At 62.7% G+C, this 20,840-nt stretch overlaps 1 protein-coding gene across 1 annotated transcript; it reads right to left on the reverse strand.

Moving 5' to 3' along the window:
* Positions 1-145: 145 nt before the first annotated feature.
* Positions 146-17,713, reverse strand: PTPN23 (protein tyrosine phosphatase non-receptor type 23). The gene is given in 28 exon segments (XM_055706816.1): positions 146-400; positions 471-489; positions 492-584; positions 667-805; positions 892-996; positions 1,168-1,352; positions 1,530-2,499; positions 2,501-3,504; positions 3,506-3,758; positions 3,968-4,147; positions 4,392-4,543; positions 4,689-4,843; positions 5,203-5,523; positions 5,986-6,131; positions 6,487-6,552; positions 6,938-7,052; positions 7,272-7,351; positions 7,621-7,679; positions 8,261-8,317; positions 8,601-8,648; positions 8,855-8,986; positions 10,277-10,357; positions 10,808-10,939; positions 11,519-11,568; positions 12,553-12,629; positions 13,242-13,369; positions 14,613-14,687; positions 17,537-17,713. Coding segments are annotated over 28 exon segments (5,019 nt in total). The 5' UTR covers positions 17,621-17,713; the 3' UTR covers positions 146-287.
* Positions 17,714-20,840: the final 3,127 nt, after the last annotated feature.

Raw genomic sequence — 20,840 nt, forward strand, 5'->3', positions numbered from 1 at the left:
GGGAGGCGTCCAGGCTGAAGGCCTCGGGCGTCAGGGAGGCTAGCAGCTCCAGTGACGAAGAGGAGGGGGCGGCAGGGGGGGCCACCGGCTGCCCCCCGGGTGCTTCGGGGCTCTCCGCCACATGGTTGCTGCTCTGGATGTCAGCAGGTGGCTCAGGGATGGGTGGCCCCGGTGGGGAGGGCTCGGGGCTGGGGGCACCACCGCCGTCCATCACACCATCAGGCAGCACCTCGGGGTCGGTGGTGTCTGGCAGGGGGGCAGGATCCGGCCCACAGCCCGCCCCGGGCTCAGTGCTGGATCCCCCCGGCTTGATGCTCAGCTTGGCGATGGTGGCCTGGATGGAGCTGATGGGCATGTCCCCCCCCAGCACCAGGTCCTGCAGGTCCTGGTGGAAGTAGAGCTGCGGGAGAGAGGCCCGGTCAGCAGCGGAGCCCCCCAGCACCCGGGGACGCCCCCCACCCTGCACCCACCTTGGGGGAGGCGCTGTTGGTGGCCTTGGGGGTGGCGGGGGCGCCCACGCCGTGGCGGTGCAGCACCTGCTCGGCATGCAGCAAGACGGCCTCGTAGCAGAACTTGAGGTGCAGCTGCAGGGGAGGGGAGCAGGATGAGGCCCTGCAGGCAGCAGCCCCACAGCCCCGGGGGGGTCTCAGCCCCATGCCCCGCTACCTTCTCCTGGAGCATGTGCTTGCGCTGCTGCCGCATCCGCTTGACCAGCTGGGCTAAGTCGGGGATGCCGTTGCCCGCCTCCACCTCCTGCATGGCCGCATAGAGGAGGCAGAACGCCCCGGTGCGGCCCACCCCAGAGCTGCGGAGAGACCCCTCCAGTTGTGACGGGCCCAAGGGACAGCGGGGGCACCCCCAGGCCCACGGGAGCCCCCCGGCCCCGCTCACCTGCAGTGTACCACCACAGGGGTGTGGAGCGGGCGCTGGTGCAGGTAGTGGCTGTGCACCTCCTGGATGAAGCGGAGCAGGCTCCCCTTGCTGTCGGGCAGGCCCCTGCAGAGGGAACACGTGGCAGGTGTGGGGGTCCTGCTGTCAACCCCCTCAGGACCCCCACGCTGGGGCTGGAGCCCTGAGGCACCCCTGCCTCCAGCAGAGATGGGGCAGTGCTGGGGGTCCCGCAGGATGCCAGCGGCCCACCCTCTGCCCCCCCGCCCCATGGCATACAGCTCCGGCCAGGAGGTGAACTGGAGGTGGATGACGGTGCGCTTGAGGCTCTGGTCCCGGTACTGCAGCGTGATCATCCGCTCCACATGGGTGGGGGTGACCTTCAGGCTGGTGAGGATGAGGGTGACGGGGCCCTGCACCACGGGCTGGCCCCGCTCGGCAGGGAAGTACCGCAGCACCTTCTGCTGTGGGGAGGGAACACAGCAACACCGTCAGCAGTGGGCCTGTGTACCCCTGGCAACATCCCACACACCACCCCCGGGGGGCTGCCGTGGGACCCTCAGGCCTGCAGCCACTGCAGGGTGACACCGCAGTCCCGCCCCAGCCAGCTCCACCAGCCGCGTGTCCAGGGAAGCGTCTACCTTGTCCAGCTCCTGCTCCGACACCAGCATGACAATGACGGAGACCTTCTGCTCGTAGATCATCAGCCAGAAGTCGGCAGCGGTGCCCAGCAGCGGGGCCTGGGTGGCGATGATGGTGGGGCAGTATGGCGAGAGGTCCTCCACCCTGCTGGCGTTGATGTAGTCATCCTTGCCCGAGCAGAGGACGACGCGGTTCCTGTCGTAGGGCATGATGTCCTGGTGCCGGTTCTTCATGGAGTAGCAGCGGGCAATGGCGATGGAGAGCTGCCGGGCGTCCCGCTCCTGGGCATCCTGCAGCTCCTTCCAGACGGCATCCAGCTCGGCACCGCCACCAGGCCCCGGCTGCTCCAGCCCCTCCACCAGCCTGCGGAAGCGGTCGAGCTCCGCCAGCAGCCGCAAGATTCGCTCCGGCTTCTCGTAGGGGTCGTTCTCGATCAGCTGCACCGCCTTGGGCTTCTGCCCCTCCTTGGCGTCCGCCTTGGTGGGCTGCAGCAGGGGCTGGCCCACCGCCGCCTTGGAGCCGCCGTGCTGGCTCTCGGGGCTGGACGACAGGAGGTCGTCGGTGGAGGAGCTCTGCCGCTGGAAGGGGGCCTCGCCAGGCCCCGGGGGGAGCGCAGCCGTGCCCGGCGTCAGTGAGGGCGGGGGTCTCTGTGGCAGGGGCTGCATGGGCAAGGCTGGCTGCGGGGAGGGGGCCGGGGAGGGGACGAGGGGGCCCTGCACCACCACTGCGCCCTGCACCTGGCTCAGGCCGGGGCTGGGAGAGGGGGCGACGTGGTGGGGGCCAGCCTGGCTGGCGGGGGCAGCCGGGGCAGGGCCCAGAGCCATGGTCCCAGGGGGCAGCTGGCTGCTGGGGGCGGCAGCGCTGGGGCAGAAGGGCAGAGCCGGGGAGCTGGCGGGCACCGGCTGCAGCCCCCCCAGCGCGGTGTGCAGGGGCTGGGGGGGGGGGTGGGGCCTGGCTGGGGGCCCTGGGGAAGGGCAGGGCCCCCGTGTGCGGGGCCAGGCCCTGCCCAGGCAGCTTGTCCTGCCCCGGGAGCGGGTAGAGCTGCGGGGGCAGCGGTGGCTGCCCAGGGGCTGCTGGGGGCAGCTGCCCCACAGGGCCGGCAAAGGGCTGCTGGGCAAACTGGGCCTGGGATGGCAACGGGGGCCGGGCGCGGGGCTGGAACTGCAACGGGACCTGGGCTCTGCCCGGGGGCAAATAGGGGGGCGGGGGGAACTGCTGGGGGCCCTGGGCCCGGGTGGGCATCTCCACGCTGGGCTGGAGCTGCGCTGCAGGGGCGAAGGCGTGCGGGGGCTGCCCGGGGGGGAAGGGGTGCTGAGCCGGCTGCCCGAAGGGCTGCAGCCCACCCTGGGCATAGGGGAAGGGGGCTGGGGCTGCCGCTGGGTGCTGAGGGGCCAGGAAGGGGCCTGGGGGCACGGCCGGCCCCTGGCTGGGGACTCGTGGGGGCGCGGTGCAGCTGGAGATGGGGGCCTGGATGCTGTCCACCGTGGTGGTAGCCGGCCGGGTGCCTGGGGCTGGCTCAGGGCCACCAGCAGCTGGCTGGGCACCCATGGGCAGCCCCAGGGCGGGGGGCCTGAGGGGGCCAGACGCGGGCACCCCGGGCTGGCCCAGGCCGTAGGAGGCAGCGGGAGCCGAGCCGGGCAGGGGGGCATGCTGCGGTGACGAGCGCGGGGGAAGCATGTGTGGCCCCGCGTAGCCGGGCTGCACCGGGGCTCTGATCAGTGGGGCGGCCGGGAAGAGCTGGGGGGCAGCGGAGGGGGCTGAGCTGGAGGGAGGCCCGGCCACCTGCGGGGCAGAGGGCTGCAGGAGCTGCACCGGGCCCCCCCCGGCAGGGGGAAAGGGGCTCGGTGCCGAGGTGGGCGCTGCCGGCAGGCGGTAGTGCCCGGGCAGCACAGGGGGCCCCGGGAGGTGGGCAGGGGTGAAGGGCGGCAGCGGGGCACTGGCCAGCTGGGCCACGAAGGGCTCGGGGCCGGGGGGGCCGCAGCCCAGCAGCCAGGGCCGGGTTGAGGGCGAGGGTGGCCAGCGCGGGGGGCGGCAGGCGAGCCAGGTGCACGGCCAGCACGTCGGGCGGCAGGCTGCGCAGCTCCTCAGGCAGCTCCGGCAGCACCAGGGAGCCCAGCGGTGGCAGCTCCCCGGCGTCCAGCCCGCCGCCACCGTCCAGCTCCAGCGGCTTCTTCTGCAGCGCAGGTTTGGGGGCCGTGGGCCGAGGGGGCGGCTGCTTCTTCATCTCCCTGCCGGGGGGCAGCGGAGCTCAGCACCCAGCGGGCCTAGGGGGTGATGTCCACCGCCCCCTCGGGCGCAGGGAGCCCCCGCACCATGGCCACAGCCTGGATCACCCAGCAGCACCCAAAGGTGCCTCCCACCCCCAGGGTGTCACACTGGGGACCCCAAGCCTGGCCTTCCACCCGCACGTCTCTACCACGGGCACGGCCCCACCTACTTCTCCAAGATCTGCTGCCTGCTGGCCTCGGCGGCTTGGCAGGCGGCCCGGGCCTTCTCCAGCAGTTTGGCGGCTTTGCCCTCCAGGTCGGTGTAGAAGTCCTTCCCCTCCTGCGATTTCTTCATCAGATCCTCATAGGCTTCGTAGGAGGCCACCAAGGTCTGAACGGTGGTGTTCCACCTGGGGAAAGACAGGGCAGAGGGGCTGAGCAGGGATTGAACATCAGGCCAAAGCTGGGTGTCCCCACTCCTGGGGAACCCACCGGGTGCAGAACTGCCCCCAGCAGCACGGTGGGACGGGGACAGAGCTGGCAGTGACCCCACATCGCTCCCCTGGGGAGTGCGAGGGCTGTTCCCGGGCACCGAGATCCCACACCAGGAAATACTCCCCCCCTAGCGCTGCAGCCACCCTGCACACCACTCACTTGTGCTCCACCTCGGCCAGCGCCTTGCGTACAGCCGCATATTTGACATTGGCATCCGTCAGGGCCTTCAGGACGTTCTCCTGGGCAGCCAGGTTCTGCTCCAAGTAGACCTTGATCTGGTCGTACTTCTTCAGCTGCTCCTCAAAGAGTTTCTGACAAGAGAGGGGAGGACCTGAGGGGCCGCAGGCGGCTGGGGAGGCTCGGGGTGGGTTGCGAGGGAGTGGAGCTCTTGCTGCAGCCCTCACCGGGACGTGCGGCACCAGAAAGGGCTTCCCTCAACACTGCGGCAGCACCCACCTTCATCTCAGAGCGGTCGGTGGTGACCAGCGAGGTGGTGATATCATCCTTCTGGATCATTTCACGCAGCTGCTGCTCCAGGGATGTCCGCTGGTCCCTCATCTCCTGCACCTTGGCCAGGATTCGCTTCAGGTTCTGCAGCACCTGCTTGTCATCTGTGGGACAGGGAGGGCTGAGCAGCCGTGCCAAACCCCACCGAGCCCGGCGCAGCCTCCCCAGCCTGAGCCCACTCATGGGCCATGCTGCCAGCCCAGGGAGGGAACTGCAGGGGTAAGGACCCAGCCCGTGGCTTCTCCTGGCACAGCCGGCGGAAGCCAGGCATTTGCCGGCACAGTAACCAGGCCTGTGCCCCCTCTGCCCCCACACCAGGGTCCCATTCCGCACATTTTTCAGGGGGAGAACCCCACCCCCCAGCTCGCAAGGGACCACCAGCTGGCCAATGCCAATGCAGCACCAGCAGAGGCCCAGGGCAGCACGAGGGGGAGGCAGCCCCCCGGCACGACGCACCGCTCACCTTCGGTCAGGGTGGGCGAGGGCAGCGCGGCCCGGACCTGCTCCAGTGGCCCGCTGAGCAGGCGGAGGTTGCTGATGTGCAGGTTCATGGCTTTGTGGAGCTCGGTGTTGGTGAAGCTGGCCTTCTCGTGCACCTCCATGTACTTGGAACACTCCTTGCTGACCTCAGCCAGCCCTGGGGACGGCGGTGGGGGGGACCCCTGGGGTGGTGGGACCTTCCCAAGCAGCTCCTGCAGCTTCTGCTCCTGGGCCTTGTCCTCCTCGAGGAGATCTCTGATCTCCTTCAGAGAAGCCTCCACATCAGTGAAGACACCGGAGAGCACTGGAGGGGAGACACACGGAAGCTGCCCAAGGGCTGGACCACCATCTACTCCCAAGCTCTCCTGGTCCCCCACCCGCTCCAAGCGCGCAGCCAGGCATCGGCACAGCAGCCCAAGGAGTAAATCTGGCTGTGGGCACCCAGAGGAGACAAGGACACCCAGCCCAGATGCGCCAGGCTCAGGGCCTGCACTGGGCTCCAGACAGCACTGACCTCCTTGGTTGCGGCCCCTGGGAGGCTGCAGCCACCGGCAAGGTGACGCTGGCCCAGCCTGTGAGGAAGCACCATCCCCCCACAACCAGCCAATGGGAAAAACACTTCGGGGTTCAGGAATTCATGTCAGCAAAAATTTAGCCGTCAGAGCGGCCATTCCCAACACCAAGCGCCAACTGAGGATCAGCATGCTTGCCCCCAGGGCTGGCCCAGACACCCCTGGTCCTCCTCCATGGGTCCCCATGTCCCTACCCTGCATGGACTGGACGAGGTTCTTGACGGTGTCGGGGCGCACGCTGAGCGCAGCACATTTCTCCATCAGGATGGGGGGGATGTGACTGTACATGTCCAGGTTGTCCACAGTCTCAGGGTCCAGCTGCATGGAGTCCATGAACTGGCTGCAGGCGAGAAAAGAAGCCCCTGAGCGGTGGCACAGCCTGCCCACCCCCCTGCAGGTCACCCCCATCCCAAGTGGCAGCCAGCTCAGGGCGCAGCACCACGGTACTGTCCCCGATGGACTATGCAAAGCTGCAGGGTGAATTTGGGGACCAGCCACCAGGACTGGAACCTGCTGGGGGACAGGGTCTGCCCACAGCTGGGCAAACTGGGACTTGCTCATGCTCAGCACGAGGGTAACAGATCAGGGATGCACGTGTTCGCATCGGGGCTGGGGTGGGAGCCCAGCGAGGGGATAATCGGGACAGCCCTGTGCCCGGCCACAGGGAGCCCCACGCAGGCACGGCTCACACGTACTCCAGCACTTCATTCTTGGCTTCGATTTTCACCATCACGTCTCTCAGCAGTTTGGCTTTCTCCTCGCTGCGACAGAGAAGAGAAAAAAGATAATTCTTCAGTACTGCGACAGGACTGTAAGTCACGAGAACTCCGAGCCCTGTGGGCATCGGCCAGAGCCTCGCCCATCCCTGGGCCTTCGGGGCAGCAAGGCCAGCGCCAGCTGCCAGGAGGGACGCTGGACAGGAGCCAGGCACGAGGACAACTCGGGGACGGCGGTGGTTCCCCAAGGAAACCGCTGCGGCCTGTCTGGTCCCCTCCAGCTCCCTTCAGCCTGCGGACAGGTGGTGGCACGGGCTCCTTGGGGAGCTCAGTGCTGGAAATCTGCACGCCCAGCCCCGTGACCGCTTGTGGCAGGCTGCCCCGCTCCGGCCGGAGCCGTGCCCCCCCTGTGCCACGGCCCCGGACACACCTGTACAGGGAAGAGGCCTCGTGGGCAGCCATAGGCACCAGTTTGGCAAATATATCGGGGCCGGTGACGGCCGGATCAGTGGGGTTGACGGGGAGGGCTTTCACCAGCGGGGCACCTGGGGGTTGAACACACAACATGTGCCTGTCAGAAACCTCCATGGTGAACAGATTATTCCCAAAACAGCTCTTCCTTCTCAACACTGCCATTCCTGGCATATCCCCGGAAAGCCCAGCACTGTGGCGTGAAGCCCCACTGGCTTCCCAGAGCCCTGTGGATTCACTGTGTGCCCCTCTCCCCTCAGGAGCTGGCAGGAGAGGGCACTGCCCACCCTCACCTTTCACAGACTGCAGGGTGTCCAGTGCAGGCACAGCTTCATGGTAGATGAAGTCGTTGTCCTTTTTGGCTGAATTGTACCTAGAAACAAGCAGCAATGCCACGCCGATGAGAAGCGGAGGGCATCCCCGGCTCCCTGAGCTCACTCCCAGTGGGGTCAGGCCCTGGGTCTCTTGGGATCGCTCCAGAGAGAGCAAAGAGCAACCTCCTCATGTCTCAAGAGCCTCAGGCAGCACGGGGTGCTTGGCTCTGCGTGTCGGGGGACACTGGGGACACTCCCTGGGCTGCTCCAGCCACTGGGCATTTCTGACACCCAGAGAAGCAGGACGGTGCCCCATGCACAGACTCACTTGCCACCAATCACATCCATGGTGAATCTCAGGGCTTCCTGGACAGTTTCAGGCTGGCCCTGCAGAAACGAGGGTGAGTTAGCACAGGCTGAGAACAGGTGTCGCTGTCCCAGCAGCTGATCGCAGCCCTGTGTGCTGTGACCACAGCCCGAGCGTGCCCATGAGCCGGCAGCAGCCTTGCCAGCCACCTCTCCTTGTGCCCCATAAAGGAACCCAGATGCCTGGAGGCCCCAGATCCTTTGTGTCCCAGTTTCACATGCCACCGGGCTGCGCTTCCCCAGTGCAGGCACCAGTAGCTCTGTGGGGAGCCCACCAAGGTGGCAGGGCTGAGCGCTGCAGACCCGCTGCCCATGTGCTCCTGCACAGCTAAAACCAAAACAACCCTGCTAAAACCTTGGTAGGCCAAGCAGCCAGGAGATACCAGGGCCTTGGGCTTGGCTGGACGTCCCAGAGGGAAGCAAAGTGATGCTTTGAGAAGCCAGCACAGGTCTGCCGAGCTTCTGAATGGCAAGGAAAGCTTCTAAACTGACACCAGTTCTCATCTTCCCAGCCTGGCATCCCACCAGCCTGAGCTCGAGCCCAGCACAGTGGCTTCAAAAACCCAATTCAAAAACCCTGCCCAGCTGGGGCAGGAACACACCTTTGCCAGCTTGATAGCTTCGTTGAGTTTATCCAGAGCACTCTGGAAGTAGATGACCTGCAGAGAGACTGGGAATTAGGGTTGGTGCAGAAGTAGATGCCCTTGCTTTGCACAGGAACAGCACCACCAGTCCCCACAGCTTCCTACAGCATAACTGGGCTTTCCAAGAATACCCACAAACGCTTGCAGGAGGCAGGACATCGCTGGTGATACATTCATGTCCCCAGGGCGTGGGTACCCAGCATCGTGGGTGTGACAATCTCTGCCAGGACTCAACCCCCCAGGGCAGGACACAATCCTTAGCCTGGATCAGGAGACAGGCCGACATGGCTCTGCTTACCCTTTCCCCGAACTTCTGCTGCTCCTCAGCCTGTTTTCCCATGTGCAGCTGCAAGAAAACACGCAGAGCTCTGTAACTCCAGGGAAATCTTTGAAACGGGCAATAAAATCCCACAGTGGCCCGAGCCCATTTATTGATGGTGTTTTGCTGCTGAGGGGTACTCACCACGACTGAGCAACCCAAACTGGGACGGGAGCAAAGGCCAGGTCCCCCCACCAAAGCCAAGCAGCCCCCCAGTTTGTCTCCCCACTTACATGGGCCACAGCAGCAAAATAGTAGATTTTCATCTGAACCAGCTTCTTCCAGTCCTTCTGGATCTTTCCCAGCAGCGAGGCTGTTTCCGAGTTTTCCAGTGCGCGGCAGGCCTCCTTGTAGTAATCCACCACCTAGGGAGAGAGAGATGGGTGTTTAAACCCCACAAAAATTTGGATCCTAGGTGGAACCGAGCACAGCAAGGGAAAGAGGATGCACCAGCACGGGTGTTTGCGCCCAAGGACTCGGATCACCCAGCCAGCACATCAAAATGTGCCATGGGGGACTTGCACATGAGTTTTGGGTCAGAGCCAGGGCTAGTGACATCACCACGGTAAACCTACCTCACACAGAGGGTCCAAATCCCAGAACGGTTTGGGTTGGAAGGGACCTTGAAGACCCCCCAGTCCCACCCCTGCCACGCGCAGGGCCCCCTTCCCCCGGCCCCGGTGGCTCCCAGCCCCGTCCAGCCTGGCCTTGGGCACTGCCAGGGCTGGGGCACCCACAGCTGCTCTGGGCAGCCCGTGCCGGCGCCTCGCCGCCCTCACAGGGAAGGATTTCTCCCTCAGCTCTGATCTCCATCTGCCCTCTCTCAGCGCAAAGCCGTTCCCCCTTGTCCTGGCGCTGCAGGCCCTTGGGAAAAGCCCCTCCCCAGCGTCCTCGCCGGCCCCTTTGGGTGCTGGAAGGTGCTCCAGGGTCTCCAGGAGCCTTCCCTTCTCCGGGCTGAACAGCCCCAGCACTCCCAGCCCGGCTGCGCAGCAGAGGGGCTCCAGCCCTCTGGCCATCTCCGTGGCCTCCTCTGGCCCCGCTCCAACAGGTCCGTGCCCTCCTTATGCTGGGGGCCCCGGAGCTGGAGGCGGCGCTGCAGGGGGGTCTCAGCAGAGCGGGGCAGAGGGGCAGAGCCCCCTCCCTCGCCCCGCCGGCCACGCTGCTGGGGATGCAGCCCAGGACACGGGGGGCTTTCTGGGCTGCGAGCGCACGTGGCCGGGTCACGTCCAGCTTCTCGCCCACCAGCACCCCCAGTCCCTCTCCTCAGGGCTGCTCCCAATCCATTCTCGGCCCAGCCTGTGGTGACACTGGGGATTGCCCTGATCTGGGTGCAGGACCTTGTGCTTGGCCTTGTTGAACCCCATGAGGGTCACAGGGGCCCATCTCTCAAGGCCCCTCTGGATGGCTTCTCTTCCCTCTAGAGCATCTCAAGCTCTCCTTTGAGGAGCTGATGGCTGTGCTTGAAGCCCGAGGCAACGAAAGCAGCCCATGCTGCTGTCTGACTGCACTGACGCCATGCAGGATGCGGGACACCCTCCCCATGTTCCCAAGCCCACGCGTCACTCTGTGCAGCAGGAGCGTGGCTGTGCCGGGAACAGCAAGCGCTGAGGCTGAATCAGCCAGTTTGGCACAGCAGAAAGTGCTCAGGAGCTCACCTGGGCGCTGATCCGGGCCACAAGGAAACTCTTCCTGTTGTCCAGCATGGACTTCTCCAGGAGACACTCCTGTGCCTGGCCCTACCAAAGACAAGAGGGGAATACTCTGTTTCCTCTCCACCTTGGAACAACTCCGGTATCCAAACCAGCGCCAGGCCCTGACCCCTGGCAGGACCCACCAGCTACAGCCCCTTCCTTGACAGGGCAGCGGACCCCAGCAAACGCCAGCCTCAAGGGATGCCCAAACAGCCCAGGGATGAGCAGAGTGGTACAGAGCCTTCCCACTTCCCCGCTGCCTCCCCAGACCTCCTTCCCTCCTGCAGGTGGGAGCCCCTCTTGCCTACAGCAGCACAGACCCTGGCAAGGGGCACCGGGGTCCCACCTCAGCTAGCTCCAAGCACTTGAGCTCCACAGGGAGCACCCAACTCTACAAACGCCCCTCGCCCAGTTGAGTGGCAGCTGCCCTTGAGGTGTGCAAGGAGCCGTCCCAGTGCAACCAGCACCCTGGTGGAGGCAGAATCCAGTTCCTACCAGCATGAGGTTGATGTTGAGGTTGAGGATCTGGTGGCTCATGTCTACACTGTAGGAGTGAGGGAAGTGATCCCGCAGGTAGGTAAACGCCCCGGCAGCACACTGGAAATGGGTGCAGGAAACTTTCATGCCCTGAGAGAACAGAACACGTGTCAGGTGCGCACAGCCCTCCTGCACGCACGCCAAGCCAGCCGACATCCGTAGGCATGTACCAAATTCGTGGAGCCTCGGTCAGACTGGAAAAGCAGCAACCTCCTTTCACACAGCAGGGTTAGGGTGATAAACCCCAGCTCAGCAGGGGTTAGATGTTCCCCGTGCTGCCTGTGCCTCCTCCGAGACCCCAGAAAGCAGCTGCCACAAACCCGGAGCAAATCCCTGGGGATCACAGGGCTCTAAACAGCTCGGCGCTTTCCCCAGCTATGCACGCCCTGAGCTGCGTCAGACCTCCCCCCTCTGACCTCTGTGGCAGAGCCTTGCCACAGCAGGGACAGCAATGATGGGGCAGGGGGGGACACAGCCATGAAGGGGGTGGCCCCTCCTAACACTCTACAGCCACACTAGGTCACAGCAGACATCCAAAGCTGGTGTCTGATGTTGAGATGCTTGTAACTACCCGTGTTACGGTGGAAAAAGTACTTGGTGCTACTGGTTGGTGGCTGTTAACCACGAGGGAGAGAAAAGTCATTAAGGGAGGACCCAGGGGATCATTACCTCCTCGGACACTCTCTTGTCCATGGCACCCAGCATGGAGTGTAGCGCACCTGCGGAAAGAGGACGGCGGCTCAGTAGGGTGAGGGCACCTGCCAGCAGCCACTCACCGCTCCTGGAGAAGCCCAAATCTGCGACAAGCGGGCCACAGCCACCCAGCAGCACCCAGCTGGCTCCCTGGGCCAGCGGGACACAGGGAGCTGCAGTACTCAGAGTCCCCATCTCACAGGGCACCAGAGGAGTGAAAGGCTGCACATGCAAGTTGTTTGGCACAGACAAATCCCAGGCTGGAAACAAACCCTCAGTATGGAAAAGCAAATAGCAAACACCCTCCTGGCTTAGCAGACGTGTTTCTTCAAGGTTCAGGGAGCAGCGCTGGGCTGGGCTTTAAACTAAACTGCTTTGCTCTGTGCATGGTGGGCTGGGAAAGCACAGCCACCTCCTGAGCTGCAGTGAAAGGGACAGCGGCAACGCCCGGGATGGGAGTATTTTCAGGTGCATTAAGTGGCCAGGGGCTGAGCATCACCTCCCCTCAGGGGCTACCAAAAAAGCCCCACTCTGAGCCATGATTGCCCATGGCTGGAGAGCACGGGTAGGGGGGCAAGCATTAGATTTGATGCTTTACATCCATTTGCTGCTTTTGAGGAGACGAGATGCGGGATGAGCTGGACAAAGCCTGGCTGAGGCTGTCACCATGCTAGAAAGGGCACTTGCAATGCTGCAACCTGATGTCAGCCTCCTCGGTGCAACCTCTGACTGAGATGTAGGGCATGCTCACAGTGGAAGGGAAAGGAGAGGAGCTTCTGACAAAAGCCAAAGTCAACCTCTCATGCAGTTCCACTGCTGAGCACCCAGCCCCACAGGCAGCATGGAGGAGGGGAAGAGGCACAACCCCGCTAAGCCACGGCTGCTGGTGGGACCAGGCAGGCTGAGCTGCTGCCTGGCCGCTCCGAGGAATGCTGATGTGGAGCAAAGGCCGGGCAGAGAGGAGGGACATCCCTTGCACCAAGAGGGCAGCCGGTCTCCCAGGCCCTTACCCAGGTTGTAGAGGATGCACGCCTGCTCATACTTGATGTCCTCATGAGTCACTGTCTTGCCTGAGAAGATCTCAGTCCTGTGAGGAGAGAAGCCTGGTTAGCAGCTGTAGATGGAGTTACTGGTGTTCCTGGGCACAGGTCATGTGCCAGAAAATGGTTCTGTCAGGCGACATGATCCCTCAGAGGTTCAGGGAAGGGGCCCTCATGCCCAGTATCACCCTGGGCATCAAATCAAGGTGCCAGAGGCGGTTGGAATGGTGCATCTCCACATGGCAGGCTTGTTTTGGCTTTGTAAGCGCAGACATCCCCTTTACACACAGCCAAGTATCTTTGCTGCCCAGGGTGATCTCAGCCCTGTCACCTTGCACGGTGACACTGTCCTGCCTCTGCCTTGTATCCCCTCAGAGACAACCATGTTGCCTTATGGCTGGGCTTAGACATCCTGCCAGATCCCCAGGGCAGGACGCCATTTCCCAAGAGGTCCCCAGGACACCCAGGTACAGCTGCTGGGTGGCAGGGAGGAGCATATCAGATGCTGGTGAAGGACATGCGCAGGGAAGAGGAAGCAGATGCTCTGCTTTGGGTCAGCATCTGCATTTCAGGAAGCTCCCGCTGGGAGCCGATCCTCCCATTTGCAAAGCCTGAGTCCCATGCCAGAAAGAGGGTACAGGGAAGCAGCTCCTCCTCACCATGCAATGGGGACCGCCGCCTCCTGCTCGGCGCCCATGGGGATGCGGCTCTGCAGGTAGTGGAGTTGGCCAAAGTACTTCCGCAGCGTGCTGCAGCCCTCAAAGTCCCTGGGCACGTTGACAGCACTCTGGAGGGGAGAGAGGAGGAGGAAGAGGCTGCCCTGGGGACAGGTAACATGGTACAGGCTCACGGGTAACACGTCAGGCAGGAACATCAGGCAGCCTGCCTGATTTGTGGTGAGATCCGCAGGCAGAAGTAGGAGCCTTCACAAAGGGGACAGCCAGAGCTGGGCATCAGCCGGCTCCCTCGGGATGAAGGAGCACTGCAGGAAGGAGCCAGGCTTTACAGAAAAAACTGATGTAACACAGCTAGAAAAACAGGTCTGTTCACCTAAAAACGAGGCTGGAGGGAGCCACTTTATGGATCTAGAGCAACCGGTTTGGGAAAAGTCTCTGCTCTCCCCAGCACAGGCTCCTAAGGGTGAAAAACGGGAGGAATTTGGGAGTGACTGAAATGGGGGTGTCCTGGACAGGGCACAGGAGCCACTGCTATGGCAAAGCTGTAAGAGCAAGAGACCCAGAAAAGGTTTCCCAGCCTCCAGGTTCATAGTTAAGCCCATGGACAGATCCCCAGCTGTGGGTGCTGAAGCACCCACCCACCTCTGTTCCTTACTGGAAGGCCACCTCTATGCTTTGGAGACGCTGGTGAGGTGACCCCGGTGCCAGCATGAGTTACCCCAGCTACACTCTGTGCATCAGGCTTATGGCCCTGCTACAAAACCTTCAGTGTGACACAAACCAGCACCAGTCCTGGCTCAGGGCCAGTCTCTGACTGTCACCACCTGGTTTTACTGTCCCTGTCTCAGCTACCAGCTGTCTGGGGCTGAGGCTGTCTCTAACCAGCTCAGCACCCCCAAAACTGGTGACCCCAGTGACTAACACAATTGTTTAGGCTCTGGAGCAGAGCGTGAAGGGCTGATTTATTCCCTGCAAAGACTTCAGGCACCAGCCCAACCAGACAAAGTGATTTCTTCCACCCAACAGGGAACTGGTATTCAACATAAAACCTCGCAAATTCAGGGAAGTGGAATCAGCAAAGCCCTAACGCCCAACCCCTGCATGCTCCTCGGGAAGCCTGAATCATATGAGGAGCCTAAGATGCAACCCAGCTGCTGAAAGCCTCCTCCGTGGGCTACAGTTGAGGAAGAGGAGCAGCCACAGCAGTGCTCCAGCACAGCTCCCAGTCCAGGGAGGTGGTGGGAGCCAGCATTTGCATCCTCAAGCATGGGGCAGATGATGAAACAGCTCCCCCAGTTCAGCTCTGGGAGATGTCACCAGGGCTGCAAGCAATTTGGGACGAGCCCAGCTTACCTGCCGCAGCAGCTCCAGCTTCCGCAGCTCCTCGTTGTAGTTCTCTGGGTTCTCCCCATAGTTCTTCAGGACAAACTGGAGGAAGAAGAGAGGAGTGAGACACCCTGCAGCACCTTCCCAGCCCCAGAGCGACAACCAGCAGTTCTCTCTGGAGAGGCCTGGGGGAAGCCCTCGCGGCGGGTCTGACAGTGTGAAGGGGCAGGCACTGGCATGGGGTCCTGCATCTCCTAGTTCAGAGCTTGTTTGTCACACAACACCCCCCCCCCACCCCCACCCCCCCAGATCTTGCCCGGCTCCTGTTGAACCTCAGCTTAACACAAAGCCAGGGCTCAGGGTCCTGTGGAGACAACACCCTGGGGAAAGGCACCGATCCAGTGCACCCCAGGAGCTGACAGGGACCTCAGAGCTAGGGTGGAAAAACTGGAATCAAGCGGCCATGAGGTCTTGAGCTGTCACCAGTGAACAGGACAGAGTGAATTGAAGTCGCTCCCAGATTCACACCCAATACCCCTCTGTGCTTGAATGAAAGCAAAGCCTCTTGCCATGGTCAGAGGGGAATGTCGCGCTGGCAGTTGGCCAGGAGGCGGCTCATTGCGGCCAGAGCAGAAAGGGAAACGAAACGGGGTAGTGCCTGCCTATGTGGAACAGCATAGCACCGCAGCCCCTGCTGGAGGGGTGCCAAGGCTTGGCAGAAGATGCTCATTAAGAAATAAAATGCTCTGGATCTCCAAGGAAGGCGCTCAGTGATGAATTACACCTCCCCACCGCTGTGGAGGGAGCCGTGGGGACAGAGCTCCCCCAAAACCTGCCTCTAGTGAGGGTTTCAAGATCCCTCGGATTGCAATGCTGTCAGCAAGCACAGTGCTTCCCAGCCACAGCCAGCTCAGGAACCTCCAAGGCTCTGGACAGGAATTTATTCAACTTTTCCAGGCCCAGTTCAGATCTGGAGGCCACTGTCCCCTCTGCTGTAGCTCCCCGTGAGGTGCTGCCCCACGGCCCACGGTACCGCCGGCTCCCCTGGCACTCGCAGGCAGGCACAGTGGGGCTGGAGCCACACCGACGGCTGCCACACCTTATCCCAGCTGGCACAGCATGACTCAGCTCAGCGAACCCGCGATGCCTTCCTCCCAGCACAGGGACGTCCCAGCCACACTAATGCTGCTGGGGTCTGACGGGATGCCCCCCCTCAGCAACCAAAAAAACAGCGTGGTGGAAAGTAGGTGGTGACACAAACACAGGAGAACTCCCACCCTCCATTCTCCTTCCACGTCAACAAATCACGCTTTTCATCCATAGGCAGCACTAGGAAACACCAGTTAGGTGGAGCTTGTTTACAAGCTTAATTAAGTATTGCATCTCCCCTAAGCGATTGGTTTGATCCCCACTGGGGCAGCAAGGACAGGTTGTGTCCCCCATGGCCCTAGGTGACCTCTGGGAAGGAAGGAACTCATTGTCTCGCACCCACTGTACTCTCAACCTTCCTCCAACGGCAACACAAAGGGATCAGAGCTTTTAACTGACTGATGATCGGTCAGCCTGGGCTGCTGGCAGCAGGAGAGCCAGCTCTCCCTTCCTCGGTTCCCCTTTTTACACAAACAAGCTCGTGGGAGCAGAGTGAAAGGAGACACAAAGGATCAGCCATAGCAGATACGGATCGCTAACGACACCCGCCACAGCATTAATGACAACTGGGGGAGGCCAGATCCGGTGGCAGGGCTCGAGGAGGGGCAGCTGTGGCACTGGGAGTCAGTGCAGTCACATGTGGTGGGGACCGACTTGCCAGCTCACCACTTGACCCCAAGGTGGCCGGGGAAGGCTCTGTCCAGGATGGGGAGCGCTCTGAGGACTCCTCTCATCTCAAACTCTGCCCCCCAGCAGCACCACGCTGACCCTGCCCCCCAAGGAGGCAGTGAGGGAAGTGAGGCCAAGCTGGGGATGGGGCCGAGGGGGGCACAGATGTGCTCACGGCCTTGCTCCCTCCATGCCATACAGGGCAAAGCCACCACAGGGTGACAGCCAGGTGATGAGCTACCACACCTCAGCCCCTCCCTGCCCCAGTGCTCCCAGCAGCCCTGCTCCAGTCCTCCCCACCCCTTAACACCCTGGCCCACAGCCCACTCACCCCATCCCTTGCTAGAACTCCCAGCTCCACCAGGGTCCCCCCAGATCCTCAACCCTCTGCACTGCCCTTCCCCACGCACCTCAAAGACTTCCCACCCTCCAAACACCCCCACAGAGCCCCCACCCCACACACTCCCTTCCCTCACAGCCCCCCTGACACCACCACCCCCAATTACTCCCTCCCTCACAGGCCTCACCCCCTCCAACAGCCCCCAAGCACTCCCTGCCCTCACAGGCCCCCCCCTGCCCTGCACCCCGGTACTCCCCTCCCTCAGAGGCCCTCCAACACCCTCCCCAAGCACTCCCCTCCCGCACACCACCCCAAGACCCCATCCAAGCCCTCCCTTTCCTCACAGACCCCAAGCAACCCTCACGGAGCCCCCCAGGCTCCCCTGCCCCACACCCCATGCACTCCTCTCCTTCACAGCCCCCCTGGCCCAACACCTCAAGCACTCTCCCCCCTCCCAGGCCTCACGTACATCCCCCGTGCCTCCCCCGAGCATTCCCTTCCCTCACAGACCCCCTGCCCCACACCCCACGCACTCCCCTCCCTCACAGGACCCTCGACAATACATACCCCCCGCAAAGCCCTCCACGCCCCTTCCCCCCTCCCAGACCTCACACAGGCCCCCGAGACACCTCCCAAGCTCCCCCTTCCCTCACAGACACCACACAGGCCGCACAGGACCCCCGCCTCCCCCCCAGGCACTCCCTCCCTCACAGCCCCCCCGGCCCGCCCCGACAGTGCCCGCCCGCCGCCCCGGGCCCCCCACAGGCCCCAGCCGTCCCTTCCCCGGCCCCACCTTCTTGACGGCGGCGTTGAAGGCGAACTCCCCGGCCTCCTTGAGGTCGAGCCAGATCATGGGCATGCGGGGCACGGCCTCCATCCCGGCCTGCGCCCGCCGGAACCGCCCGCCCGCCGGAACCGCGCGCGGGGCCTCACGGGAAACCGAGTCCTCCGGCCGCGCCCCGCCCCGCCCCTTCCGGTATCGCCATTCCCATGGCGACGCCCCGCCCACCCCTGAAGGCGGGGCAGGGGCCATTGCCATGGCGACGCCTCGCTCGGTGATAGGGCCAAACAGCTATGCCCATGGCGACGCCCCGCCCCCGGGGAGGGCACAGGTGGTTCCTATGGCAACGGCCGCCCCCAGTCGGGCCTGGCCCGCTGCGGGCGCGGGAGCCCCCGGCCACGCTGCTGGGGCCTGTCCCCGTGGGGTCCTGCCCGCAGTGACCCCGCAGGCCTCGGCCCCACAGCTGAGGGCAGCTCCAGGCCTGCCTAGGCCTGGCCTGGGCCAGAGCCCGGGGCTCCCCTGGGGCTGGGCCCCGGTGCGGGCTGGGGGCAGCTGGGAGGGCCTTGGGAGCCCCGTTTGGGGCCACTGGACTCCACTGGTGCCCGACTGATCCCCTCACCAACCTCCCCACCCCGGCTCCTGCCCCCGGACACAGTTCCTGGCAAGCAACATGTGACATTAATCAGTGCCAAATGAAACCTCGCCTGTTCTGCCCTGTGTGAGTGCCGCTGGAGCATCTGACCGGGGCGGGCAAAGGAATGTGTCCTGTTCCAGCGGGAAAGCCTCCGGGTCCTGGTGGGAATGGCTCAGCTATCTGCCAACCGAGAGGTTAACTGAATAATCGAAATGTGAATTCTTCCCGAGCTGGAAGACTTGGATACTTGTAAAGCATTCTCCGTTGAATTGGTGTAGTTGGTTAACCCAGTTCCTCAGCCCTTCCCTCTGATCTGCACCCCCCCAGTACCACGAGGTGTATTTACACACTCCATATTTACACGCTCGGTTGCAGGCCCATGCCCCAGCGGGCCCCCGGTGATGCCCCATCTCCCACAGGAGAACAGTGCCGGGTCTGTTCTGACAATGCAGTTATTAGCACAATGATGGTGGCTTTTTTTTCCTGCAATACCCCGTTATTTTAATTGCTTGATGAGTTCTGGCACAGGACAAGCTCTTCGGCTCATTAGCAGCTTCCCAAGTGCCAAAGGCTCCCCAGATACCAGTGGGACTGGAGCCACCTTCTCCCACCCGTGAGGAATCCCACCCGCAGCTTTCCCATCCCTCTTCTGATTCATTGCTCCCCAGTGCATGGTCGGGGACATTGGGACACAGGACGAGGGCACAGGGACACTGGGTATCAGGGACATTGGGGCCTGGGGACATCAGAAAGCCAGGACATGCTGACAATGGGTGTCACAGACATCAAGGCCATAAGGGCATTGGGACATTGGGTCTTGGGGACGCAGGGATTCAGGACAGAGGGACGTTGGGACATTGGGATCTGGGATACAGGGATGTTGGGACACAGTGATATCAGGACCAAGGGCGTGGGGGCACCAGGACACAGAGACATCAGGACACTGAGTGTCAGGGATATTAGGGCCACAGGGACATGGGGTGTCAGGGAGACAATAACATGAGGACATTGGGATCCAGGACACAAGGATGTCAGGACACAGGGTGTTGCAGCACTCGCCAAGCTAGCTGGCTGCAACAAGGTCTTTTACCATCTCATACCAACATACTCTTCATGTCAATCCCTCTGCTGCCTTCTCCTAGTCTCTCCTCATCCAGGGCGTGTGTTCTCTCTCTTCAAAATTCTTTTCAACTTTCCCTTACGGTACTTGTTGGCTATTGGTCTCATGCCCGTATTTAGCCTTAGATGGAGTTTACCACCTGCTTTGGGCTGCATTCCCAAGCAACCAGACCCCAAGAAGCCCTGGGCCTGACGTGCCGGGCAGCCGCTACTGGCCTCACACCGCCCACGGGCTGCGGCCTCGATCACAAGGCTTGAACTCTCTCTTCCAAGTTCTTTTCAACTTTCCCTTAACAGGGTGTCAGGGATATCAGGATCTGGGACACAGGGACATGAGGACTTTAGGACACCAGGTGTCTGAAACAAGGGGACCCAGGGCCCAGGGATGTCAGGACACATAGTGTCAGGGCTATTGGGACCTGGGACAAAGGGGACAATGGGACACCAGGTATTGGGGACATCAGGACCCAGGCCATTGGGACACTGGATTTCAGGGATATTGGGAGCCAAGACACGAGGACATTGGGACCTGGGGTGTGGGGGCATGAAGACACCAGATGTCAGGGACATCAGGACCTGGGGACATGAGGACAGGGACCCCTGGAGCCAGGGTCCTCTGCACAAGGGTTCCAAAGGGCACCAGGGCCCCCAGCTGTGGGGTAGCACCACAGGGACATGTGCGCAGGGGGTGCCTGGCATAGGGGACATGTGGGGGTCTGCTGGGGGGGGCGGGCACGGGCTCTGTCAGCCCCTGGCAGAGAGCTGGGGGTGCAGGTTGGCCCCTTTCCTGGGCACCCTGAGCTCGGGGGGTGCTGAAAGGTCCCAGCTTCCCCCCCGGCACTGTGGGGGAGAGCTCTGCCCTGCCCTTACTATCCCACCCCATGCCCTTCTTGCCCCATCCCATCCATCCATCTTACCACATCCCACCTCACAGGTCCTAGCCCACCCTGCCCCATCCATTCATCCCATCCCATCTGATCCCATCCACCTCACCCCCATCCCCTAGATCCTATCCATTCATCCCATCTCAGTTGATCCCATCCCACCCCATCCATCCACCTCATCCCATAGATCCCAGCCCATCCAACCACCTCACCCCATCCCACCCCATCTCATAGATCCCATCCCACCCCTCTCACGCCACCTGATAAGTCCCAGCTCACCCCATTCCAGAGATTTCATTCCATCTATTCATCCCACCTGATCTGATCCCATCCCTTCCCACCCCCTAAATCCCATGCCACCATATCTCACAGATTCCATCCCATACCACAGATCCCAGCCCACCTCAGATTCCATCCCATCCATATATCCCATCCCAACTGATCCCAACCCATCAATCCTACCCTTATCTCACAGATCCCATCCCATCATGCAGGTCCCAACTCACCCCATCCCAGAGATCCTGTCCCACTCACACATCCCATAAATCCCATCCTACCCCACCCCATAGATCCCATCCCATCTCATCCCATCCCAACTGATCCCAACCCATCAATCCCACCCTATCCCATCAGTCCCATCCCACCTCCATCCATGCCCCCCACTCCTTCCCACCCCACC

Source organism: Falco cherrug, chromosome 4 (genome assembly GCF_023634085.1).
Source record: "Falco cherrug isolate bFalChe1 chromosome 4, bFalChe1.pri, whole genome shotgun sequence".
NCBI lineage: Eukaryota > Metazoa > Chordata > Aves > Falconiformes > Falconidae > Falco > Falco cherrug.